The sequence below is a fragment of the Genypterus blacodes genome, unplaced genomic scaffold, assembly GCF_046128005.1.
Source record: "Genypterus blacodes isolate CSIRO-AG114 ecotype Tasmania unplaced genomic scaffold, CSIRO-AGI_Gbla_v1 ptg000027l_1, whole genome shotgun sequence".
NCBI classification, from domain to species: Eukaryota; Metazoa; Chordata; class Actinopteri; order Ophidiiformes; family Ophidiidae; genus Genypterus; species Genypterus blacodes.
Genome location: NW_027466840.1, coordinates 1,280,809 through 1,292,716, shown reverse-complemented (window position 1 = coordinate 1,292,716; position 11,908 = coordinate 1,280,809). Strand labels below are relative to the sequence as shown.

Here is an 11,908-nt window from a genome sequence, read left to right as displayed (position 1 = left end):
TATCCATATTGTACTTTCTCTTTCCTTTGGACTTTTCTGCTATGCTAATTTCTCACTGCCTTGCAAGTTCGCTGTGACAGCAGTGTGTTCTCTATCTGTGTCCTTTCAGCCCACTTGGGTAATTTCGAACATATTGATTCCCGCACCCCCTGACACAGCTGGTTGCCACGTCTGAAGAGCATGTGCTAGACATTTAACAGCCCAAGGTTATTTAAAGGGATGTGCTAATTTTGCCCTTTTCACCCACCCCAATAACTTCTACCTGCTTCGGTATGTGGGATGCTTAACGTGGGCTCAATCACTGCTGTGTTGCCTTGCTTTTGTGCGTAGCTGTATGTTTGAGCAGAGTCTACTTGTGAGTGCGACTTAACACCTCATCGTCAACTCCCCCAAGGGGTAGCCATGTCACGGTTCTCCACCATGACGACCGGAGAGAGGAAAATGCAGGCGGCGGCAATCTGCAGGGAGATCCAAGGCCCAGAAGGTAGTATAACTTCCTCTTTGCTCCCTTATGTTCACAATCCCTCTGACCTTTCTCCATGTTGTTCCACCTTTTCTTATATCTAACCTTCGTAATGATTAATTTTCAAAGCCAAAGCACACCTCCTACACTGTTAAATTCAAGATACAGTATCACCACCGGCAGTTGCCTGTGCTCCCTTCCACAACTCTTACTATAAATAAACAAATGTATACTGTAATGGGCCAAAGTAACTAATCTGTTGTCGTTGTCCTTTGAACACGCTATTTCTGGGCAAGGACAACTCTGTCGCTCTCATATAGAGGCAGAGTCTGAAGGCTACTAACAGCTGAGAGATATTCTGGCAAATTACATGTCTGGCACCTGAATGTGGGCCCCTGGCATCTGCATGCTGTAGTCCACATGCGGCACTAGCCACAAAACAAGCGCCAGACACAAGTGGATTACAAAGACAGATTATTCCTCATTCATCATATTGGCAGGAGCAGCGAGTCAGCAACCGTGTAGTCTGAGGGTTTTTGCAGCCTAGGTAGTTCTGCGTGTAATTTGTGTTTAATGAGCGTTGAAAGGTGCAAGTGTAGGAAGTAGACCTTTATCTTGTCAGAAGTCACACTGTATATGCGTATCAGCGCTGTAGTCCTGCCCTGTTTGTGTGTGTATGTGTGTGTGTCCTCGTGTCCAGACGTAGAGATGGATCTTGGGAAGAAAGTGAACCTGGCCAAGGACATCATGCTGGAGGAGTTGTCTCTCTCCTCCAACCGGGGCTCTCGTCTCTTCAAAAAGCGCCAGAAACGTTCGGAGAAATACACCTTTGAGAGCATCCAGAACGACGCCAACAAGCAGGCAATCGTAAGACCAATCTGGTTAAAGAACTTAAGCTGTTATTCAATATCATTTCCTTCCATCGCATTACCAACACACCCTTTGAGTATCACACATTACCTTACATCCTGACATAGTATTTGTGGAAAGATTAAGTACTTTTAAATGTTTTTATTTGACTCATGCCAGACTGACAGGGAGCAGTACTTTGAGGCCTACAGCGCCCCATAAGTAGCTTTATTAATGATCCTTTGTGTTTGAACGGGCAGCGCACCAGGTCATCATTTTCTTTTCCCAGAAGTACTTATCTTAACTTGACCTGGTCACATGTCAAGCCTGTTATTTACTGTGGGTGTCACGGAAATTGAATCAACTTAAAGTAACCGGGTCTTTAAACTATATATGATATACATTAAATAGTTGTGATGCCCGTGGGAGGGTTGTTCCCCTCATGTTGGCAAGTGACTTATTTCTGGTTTGTGTAGTGCTTGGGACATTGGAGGGATGTTGTTTAGCATTTCCTGAGGAAGTCCTGGAGTAAATCATCATAAATGACCTGGGGGAGCAGCAGCATTTTACATCCCAGGCCCAAAAGGACCAGTAGTGAATAGAAAATGTGGTTATTCACTATGTTTGACTGATAAAATGGTTATCAAGATGGATGGCATTCTCACCTCGCCTCCTGCTTTGTTGCGGCTTTCCAGAATGCAACGGCCCCTCAGGATGAGAATGGGAATGCAGAGGAAAACTGCGGCAGCCAGAATGACTCAGGCGCCCACCAGCCACCTATTATACCTTTGGACGTGCCGGAGGCCAGTCAGGAGCCGAGCCCGGACCGCATCGCCCCTGGTGAGTAAGACTGTTGACACGGAAACGACAACACCACCTCCCTCCTCTCGTTGTGGTTAAGACATGGCTGGTTGGATCAATAATCAAACTGACCTCTGTTAAACCGGTTGACCTCCTGGTTCACCATTTGTCCTGAACAACACACCAGGAACCGCTTTCCATTAATGACCACATCACAACTCTGAACTTTGCATGCAAGATTGTCATTTTTGTTACGATTGTTCCATGTTGAGGTTTTATTTGGATTGTGCAGGTTTTATAATATCCCACGATGTTTAATAAATAATGGAAAATGGGTATTCTTCCAGTGTAGACTATTCATGTTGTCTGGTTTTGTGGAGTTTTGAAAAGGCTTCAGCTGTTTTTAATTTTTTTGCGCGTACTTTGATCATCCTGGAAAAACATTTTATCCCCAACTGAAATCTGCTGGCCTCAGGCAGAATATGATTACAGTACATGTAGGCCTTTTCACTCTTATCTCTGCACCCCTCTCATCTGCCTTCTCCCTGTAACTTCATCCCTCTCTTCTCTTTCATGTCTCCTCCCCCCCCGTCTCTCTCTCTCTCTCTCCCTCTCTCTCTCTCTCTCTCTCTCTCTCTCTCTCTCTCTCTCTCACACTCTCCTGCCTGTTCTTTTGGACCGTCGTTTGGAAATTGTGGTGGTTTTCGGACACGGGAAGTGCACGGGGCATTTCCTGTTTGCCTTACCCTGCCACTGATACCATCAGGAGAAGCCTTACACTCGCCTCCTCCCTCATCTCTCACTTCTGACATAAAACCAATACTGATTTTAGGATGAGCATGGAGCTATTTCTGGAGCTTAAGAGCAGCCAGCAGACCGATTTCTGGAACAGCTGGAATGACTTCATCCAAAGTGTATATCAAATGGTGCGAACTCTTAAAATACGCGAGCACGCAGTGGTTAGAGGTGCATGTCTCAAAGTCCTGTGATAGGTGGGAAAACTGCTTGGCAGACTATAATATGAGCTCTTTAGATTCCAACATGGCTTTAAAAACTGTGTATCTGCAGAAAATCAATGTGGCTAAAAAGCTTATTGACTTGCGTTTTACCCACAGATGATGTCCGTAACGCTTGAAAAAACCTCATCTATTAAACAACTTAAAAAATTAGGGCATTTCCATTTTCATATAACACATCATATTTTCATATTTGGGGATTTTTGATGTAAAACCTTGATACGCATTTTACTGCTAATACCTAGTGACCATTTCGGTTTTGGCATCATTTCCATGGTTCAAATACACCACTTCTACTTGTAATTGACTATTTTCCATATTTTTTTTATTGTATTCTTTCTTTGCTTAAGTAAAGGATTCCCAAACACGAGCACAACATAACAAACATAAAGTGTGTCTTAAGTTGTTTGCAGAGAAAAGGCATATAAATTGATACCAGAGTGATGTCTTTCACTCACTCACTGTTATTTCAGGCCTTTCTAGGATTATCCTTTCATCTGCACAACACTCACACAGAGATGGGCAATCGTTGGTCCTTTTCCACCAAAACATCCATTTCGCCAAATGTGCCACCACAAAGCAAACCATTCCATGGCCTCTGGAAATCTTTGTAATAGATTCCCCCAAAACCTGTGCACTTCCCCAGAGGTCTGTTTGGTCTCTGCTGCTTCCTCTTCGGGGCAAAACAAAAAACTCAGGAAGGGGGATTGTTCATTGTGAGCAGTGAGGACGTGAAAGGACGCCCCCAACCTTATGTAATACAGCCAGAAAGATCCCCTATGAGGAAAGCAGTGCTGGATTGAAAGATGGCGCTTTGTAGTTTAGATATAGAAAATAGAAAAATATGCAATGTGCATCTTAAATCACTGTGTGTGTTGTTTTGACACACCCAGGATATGGAGGACCTTTGCAAGACGTTCCTCCAGAGAAGTTCAACTGCACAGTTGTGCCAAAGGCCTACTTCTCACCCTGGGAGCAGGCCATCAGCAAAGACCCCGGCTTAGCAGACACGCATGCCGCCCACATGCCAGAGCCGGAGCCCCAACCAGAGCTTCCAGGGTACAAAAGCTTCAACAGGTAAGACACTCATGAGTGGAACACAGGGAAAACAAATAATAACAAAGTTAAACAAAGCATGTTGAATATTATCTTCATGGTTTAACATGCATGATTTTTTTACAGTCTTCACTCAAAGCAGCTATATCCTATTTTAATTAGTTGAATCAATTCAGCTGTCATTCATTTCCGTTCTTTTAACCATGTCAATCTGTCATCTCTAGGGTGGCCATCCCATTCGGGGGCTACAACAAGGCACCCACGCCTGCCGCTCCCATCGAGCTTCCCCCAATGGATCCCCTCCCTGACTACCCTGAGCTCCAGGGGGAAGTGAGGGTAAACCGACCCTCCTTCAACAGAGCTGCTCTGGGTTGGGTGGCGACGGCCACGCCGGTCTTCCCTACTGTTTCCCTGGACCCCGAGTTCATCCCTGAGTCAGAGGACCTTTGAACCCCTAATGACATCATGCAGAGTTGCTGTCGATTTAGTAGCTGCGCCCAAGGTTGTTGTGGGTGAGGTAACACTTCGGTCAGAACAGAGTCAGGGTGAGACAAGGCGTCCCGTTGGGCTTTGCCGGTTCCAGTTACAATGTATGTATTTCCAGGCCTCTTAACTATTGCACTGCACTGAAAAATACATGAGTCAGCTTGTTCTGTAGGCGAGGATGAAACAGCGTGAGTCACTACTGTAATAAATTGGATTCATTGTATATTAATGTGTAAAACAGTATTTTGCAGACACTTCTTTGCTTGTGCTATTCATCTTTAAGCCAAATAAAATGCTAAAATAAAATGCTAAAAAACTATTTCAATGTATCTTTACATTTCCTAACGTCTCCCCTGTTTTCTGGACATAGATTCCGATCTGGAACATATTCCATATCATGTCCCTGAGCGTAAATTTCACAGTGAGTTGGTTTGAGCTGTGTAATAGGCTCAGTGAATGATGCTGCGCCTGTCCGTCTTGGTATGCAAAGCCATCTTTTATCACGCTGCCGGAGAGTCAAAAGATACATGTTAAGCCACCGTAACACAGCCTCAAGGTTACACTGGCTGACAAATCAAATCTGCTTCACTGACACAAGTGGGTTGACGGATGTGTCTTTCACCTTTTGGCTGTGGGAATAGGATTGATGGGAGAGTCATTTGATGAGCCAAGCCCGATCCTGATCCGCCTCTCTGTTCATTAATAAAGAATTGAGAAATTAATCTATAGGAGATAATAGTACTACATGGCATGCAGTCAAATCCAGTACATAACGTATTTTTGTTGACCTGTAACCACAGATTGAATATGCTGTGATCTTACAAGTGCTTCAGTATTTTCAGCTGAAATCCGAAGGGAAGGGACACAAACTGAGGATTAAGTTGAGCTGCGCTTTCTCACTCTGGGTTTGACAGAATGTTGCATGTTTGGTAAAGGGGTGTAACAATTTATGAGTGAGCTTTAATGTTGGCTGAATAAGTTAATTGTTGCAAGGCAACTCATGAATACTGTGTTCCTACCAAGAATGTGGCGTGGTTAGTGCCAGTTTCCTGAGCCTGTTTCTGCTTATTGCAAGAGAAGCTTGGCAAGATAAAGGGTTAGACTGCAATGTTTCATTCTTATTAATGTCTCCTCTCTGTTCTGTTTGTGATTGATAAAGCACAGTCACAAGGATCTATTTTCTTTCCACAACACAACACATGGCAGAGGGATATATCTTGCACACAGCAGCGGTGATTTAATCAGAATAAACACAATGAGGAGGAGCTGGCATAGGGGAATGATGGCTGTCACGGCTGAACAAACAAAACGGAGCCACCAGGAGCAAATATGCTGAAAAACATGTTGAGGCAGTGGGCACGAAATCCAAACACAAAAAGGGATCTTAAGTTTGAGGGTGTGTGACGCTTCTCCAGGACTCAAAACCTTCATCTGTTATGTTATGTTCCAGTTATGTGTAATTTTATTAGACTTATTGAAGGCTGTCCTGTTCTGAAACACAATCAGGAAGTGCCTCTTTGATTTCCGGTGACTAATTCCTTTGTCTAGCCCTGTATTGAACAGTGTTTGGAATGTGCAGCTCCTGGTGTGCAGCATCCGACAGCACGAGTAGCTCTGCCAAGTACCACGGCCGCGTTTATCAAGGGGTAGACATGAACTCTTTTTGAACTTTGATTGTAGCCATTATCAAAATGCAGGAACGGAAACATTACTGGCAGAGACTGTGGTGTAGGATGAGGGTCAGGGAGCCAGACGGTATGATTATTTGTCTCTTAACTGGCACCTGGGCACAGGATAATAGATTTTGAGGTCCAGAGTTTTTGTTTTCCTTAATCTAAGGTTTCAGGTTTCAACCCAAAAGTGAAACAGCCAACACATAATAACATCAAATGATACATTTTACGGTGTTTAGTTGGTTTGGTGTGTGGAGAGCAAACAGTACACAAAACACACACAAAGATAATGTTCACAATCACTCCAGCAGAACCTGGAATCATAGAAAATCCAGTCTCGGTTGTGACTCTGGAGAATGGTGTGTGGTAAGCAGCAACAATTGGCTGTAGAAGAAGATGTAATTAAGTGCGCGAATGAGTCCTGAACATGTTGCAGTGCGAGCCAAAGGTGAGTAGAAATTGGCACATTGGCTCATTTGTAACCTCTGTAGTTTGACTTGGCTTGACTCCCAATCTTGTTATGTGTACCCTGGCTTAGCATTACTTAAGATGGCTCAAGTGAAATCCTCTATGGAACCAAGACACAACACAAACAGATAAGCAAGCTCTCCTTATGTAAGTCAAGAGCTAATGACATGGGGACATGATGTGTGTCCATACGGCTGCTGGAAGTTGTAGATTTGACTTTGAAAAATCAGTCAGTTTTTGCTGTTTTAAACACAGTAGCCGGAACCGTTCTGAACAGCTGGCCTACAGGCGTCTTCATCAGCATTTAACAATAGACTCCGCTGCGGATGCCCTCAGCATCGTCGTGTTTTCGAGCGTCGGTCTCCTGGGCTTCGGTCTGCACACACAGCAGCAAAGCCTGACTGTGCAGCGTGCTGCTGACACAACTGCTAACAGCTCGAGCAAAGCGCGGCCTCGCCAGCCAATATCCCAGACAAAACTCTTCTTTAAGTGTGAAAAAGAATCTATTGTGGGCCAAAAATTGCAAAGATGCTGACATGAAGCAAGATGGAGACATTATGAATGGATTGTTTTGGCATGCGGTTATCTTACACACAATACCGACATGTTTGGACACATTACAGTAAGATTTCAGGTTGGATATCGCTGTATTTGTGCTATTTTAACAGCTAGAAACCCTGTAAACCAGAGATTAACCTTTCAATACTGTGTAAAGTGGCAGCCTGACAAAAAACATAATCCATCTGAAAACAAAGCCTGTGTACAGTGTGTCAATCCTCTATCATCACGCTCTCAGACTTGGCCAGCCTGATGGATGTGCGCAGCAGGTGGCCGTTGGCACGAGAACATGCAAAGCCCTGTAGGATGTCTAAAAATATGGGTGAAAATAAAGCATCCCAGAGGTCAGCGGGGTGGGGATCACCTTACAGATGAGGTGGGGCGAGGGGTGGCGGGGTGCACATTCCACTCCGGGAATGAGGTGAAATGATGCAATGGTTTGAACATGTGTGTTCAGTGTTTGCATTTGTCACATCGCTGATCTTTGGGGTGCAAATAAGTAACACAAAATAGTTCTGAGGAGAAGTTAACACCGCTGAAATTCATTTAATAATGGAAGTAGTTAATGGAAGGGTGCACACTGGGAGGTAGTAATGTGCCTGTTTGGGTGAATACACATACAAGATTATGTTCCTGTTTACATGCAAAGCCCTTGAGACCAATTAGAGGCGTGTTTTCTCACAGTAATCCAGCCTCTGACTTTCACCTCAGGGGGCTCATCTATATTCCTGAGTGGTCAATATGTATTAACCTCCTCTCATTGGCTGAACACTGTGCAAGGAGTTATGAACTCACAAGTGATAACATTGTAGCACGGTGGCTTTCAGGTGACAAATAAATGTCTCATTTCTTATTTAAGGCTGCTGTGAAAGAGTAGAAATCTATTTAAAAGTCTGTGATGTGGTGATATGGAGGAAATATTTCACATTTGATGATAGTGCCGGTGAACAAATAATTAATGTGGCTTATCTTAGTGAAGGAAGGGTATTACTTTCCCTCACAGAATGTACTGAAGCGATAGCATGCTTTTCCTGTGCGCTGCAGCTACCACGGATACGGCGAACACAGCAGAAGAATACATCACAGTCACCCCTTTGGCTGCACTCCAGAATTAATGTAACATGGTCAATTGCCAAAAAATGATGCTTATGTCATCCACTTTTCTGCAGTAAAACAATGAGTACGGCATCAATGAGAGGGCGGTCAAAGTGAGGAAAATTAATATAAAGAAGAAATTGAATTAAATGTAAAAACATGTACAAAAATGGTTGGATAAGTACTTTTTAAAACATTGACTCAGGTGAATATTGTAATTTGCTCAAGAATACTAAATGCATGTTGATGTAATTGCTTGTGTGAAACCTGAGGAGTGGTTTCGTTTGGGAAAACTCATCATTAGAGGGTGTTTTATCCCCGGTTAAATATAGCACGGGTTGCTTCAGAGGCGTCGCCTCCCGTGGCCCCCATTGTGGCATTCGAGCGTGTCTAATCTCTTACGTAACAACGGGGCATTCACTTCTGTGTTGTTCCTCATTAGTTGTAATTCGATAGCAACAGAACAGAACAACCTGGATTCACAGAAAATATTGGACGGTTTGCTTTGTTTGTCGCACCTGACGCTGATTTTGCAGGCTTCTGTCGTGAGGAGAGGGAGTTTAGGCAGAGGATCTCTTCTAGTCACAAGTCTAGCGATTGAAAGGCTCGAGCAGATATATGAACACAGACACACAAACATACACACAGTACATTCTAAACAAAATAAATCAACATATTTATGGGTTTATATACATGATGGTGACAAATTGCAGCCCTGTGTTGTTATTTATTAGTCTAGTGATGTTCCATTTCATTTATTTACATTTTATTGTAATGCTCAGGCAACCACAGTATGTATATCAGTATGGCATTTGTTATTATCAGATGGATCCTAAAAAGATGCACTTAGATTTATAGATACATTTGACTGATTGTCTTGCCAAAACACGGCTTGAAAATGTCATTATTTCTCTATTCTTTAAATTCATTGATTTGACCCACTTGCCTGTTCAATCTGAATGATATCAATAATACAGTAGGTATGGATCGAAAAGCCAGACAGATGGCACTAAAACTATCACATGATGTCCTTCAAATGACACGTGACATTTGGGGTGAAAGTGTGTTAGGCTGTCCATTGAACCAATTGAACAATCAATGAATGAATCTATCAGTAAAGAAAAAAGAGATTGCAGCTTCATCGGTCCACATGTTCAGAAAGTTGATCTGATCTGTGTTGCAGACCGTTTGGTTGTTGAGTAAGAGATGAAAAAAATCCAAGAAAACTTATCTGGTGTTTCATATTAAAGTGAATATTTACTGTTGGCGGTGAGCTGCATAAAGGGATTTGCTCTCAGAGGACACAGGTTTGTCATTTGAGCTGTTTATCCACTGTGTTCAGCAAATCGCTTGCTGTTCAATGGGGCTCTCTCAAGGTGAGAAGCCAGGGCGATGGCGCCGACTCTCAGCGGGGCAGTTGCTGTGTGCGGCGTCTCCTTGCGGCGCTGGCAAAGTCCCACTAATTAATCTTGAATTAAAAACGCCCTTCACAACAGAATCAAACGCTCTGTTCAAGAGAACCCAATGAAATACTGGCAGAATCTCGCAAACTTGCAGACACAAGCTTGGACACACAAAGCGCTGAACCTCCTCGGTCAAGCAGTCATATCCGAGGACAACGAGAAATAAATGACATCCGGAAACAATGGAAAACCAATGAGCCGCTTTTCTGCAGAAGTCATCCACGCTGCATGCCAGCCAGGCAATGACGTGTCAATGCAATGATACAGTCATTTTTAGACATTTGGCTCAGAGGAAAGCGGCAATGCTGAGCGTGCACAAATTGTTACAGTAGATTCAGCGACTATATTGCAAACGGTCTACCAAGGTCATAGATTAAGTTTAGTTTGCAAAACTTTTGAAAGACCCTTCTTGCTGGATACCTGATTCATAATTCATATGGGGTATATAAGAAGGAAACACTTCCAGCCGGGAATGGATTGTCCGACATGGACAGAGGAAGCTTTGTATCTGCCCTCAAAGCACCATGCTGATAACAACATATTTCGGATAGTCCTGCTAGAGATTTGACTAGTTCTTTCATTTTATTTCCAGGAAGCATTTTGTAGTGTTTCCCTGACTAGTTTGAATTCTCTCATGCATATGGGGGAAAAAAAGTTTCAACACCCTTTCAGCTCATATCAGTTAAAAAGATTTTGGAGCACACTCCCAAAGTGTTCTATATTTTAAAAGGAAGCATTATATGTCCCTTGAGGAAATGTGTACACAGGGAACTGCATTGTCCCCTCAATGGGCCCTTTCAAGTACTTCCTAGGGAAAGCCTGGTCCACGCTGATTGTGACCCCTTACCGCACGCTTAATCCCTGCATACACTCTCCTAAGCCACACAGTGATTGCATAGATTTCTCTGGAACACGTTTTTCTTTACTTAACCATAAAGATTATTGGATCTGTGTTCATGATTTTACACTTGATTATGACATAGAGGTGAATTTTCTCCAAAAACATTAATGTAGATAAGATAACTGAATTCATGATTTCGTGGTGTTAAAATCTGTAAAATTCAAACAAGCTTCTGAATTTATGAGTTGCAGTTAAACATATGCCTGGCAAAGATTGCTTGTAAGACTAATTGCAAATTTTATATAATTTTTTTTCTATGGCAATATAACATCACAAAATCTAACACATACACCATCAAACACATCGCATCACATGGAGGTTATTACCTTTAAAATTGTACTTTTATGATAAAAAAAACTCTGTTGTATGGAATAAGTACTGTATATTCCAACTAAACACACGCAGTTGTTACAGTCTTATGCAAAATAAAAGATAGAAAAAAGGAGGAATGCTTTAACATCCTTTTCATCACTTTCTTTATATAACAGGATCAGGCAGATGGTGTTTGGGTAGGAAGAGACTTACAGTACATGACTTCTTTCATTTCTGTGCTGTATAATCATGTAGAAGTGTGATAAGTATGACCTTGCTGGAAATGAATCTGCAAGTAAACATTTTGCATTTTGAAATATACCATTATACCAAACTGTTCACTCTGCTTGAAAGACTGCAGTTAAAACTACATTTGCAGCTATGTGTCCATCCATAATGGCTATGCACATACACACACATTCTCTGTGTGATTGGCTTGTTACTAATAATTCTTATTATAATACAAGCAAAAACTATTAAATATAGGTCTTACAAATTAAGTAAGAATATTGTATGATTACAGGAATCAAATACTGTAATAATGAAATAAATCCAATAATAATCAAATAAAATACAGATAAAAATTTATTAAAATTACCTAACAATGCACAGTAGAATCATAATTCAAAAATATGTTTTGCAAATAAACACTTGAAAAGTACTTTGCTTGACTTGGCATGAATTTATCCACTTTTAATTAAATAAACAAAAATACGTAGTAGCTTAAACTGGACTTGTAAACACATTCTGGTGGACGTGCAGTTTTT

At 42.2% G+C, this 11,908-nt stretch overlaps 1 protein-coding gene across 1 annotated transcript; it reads left to right on the top strand.

Annotated features, from left to right (window-relative positions):
• The first annotated feature begins 96 nt into the window (after positions 1 to 96).
• myoz2a (myozenin 2a) lies at positions 97 to 4,959 on the top strand. Its single transcript, XM_076143850.1, has 5 exons — positions 97 to 484; positions 1,164 to 1,330; positions 2,008 to 2,152; positions 4,023 to 4,206; positions 4,410 to 4,959. The coding sequence occupies exons 1-5, from the start codon at positions 403 to 405 to the stop codon at positions 4,633 to 4,635; spliced, it is 804 nt and encodes a 267-aa protein (XP_075999965.1). The 5' UTR covers positions 97 to 402; the 3' UTR covers positions 4,636 to 4,959.
• The last annotated feature ends 6,949 nt before the right edge of the window (positions 4,960 to 11,908 follow it).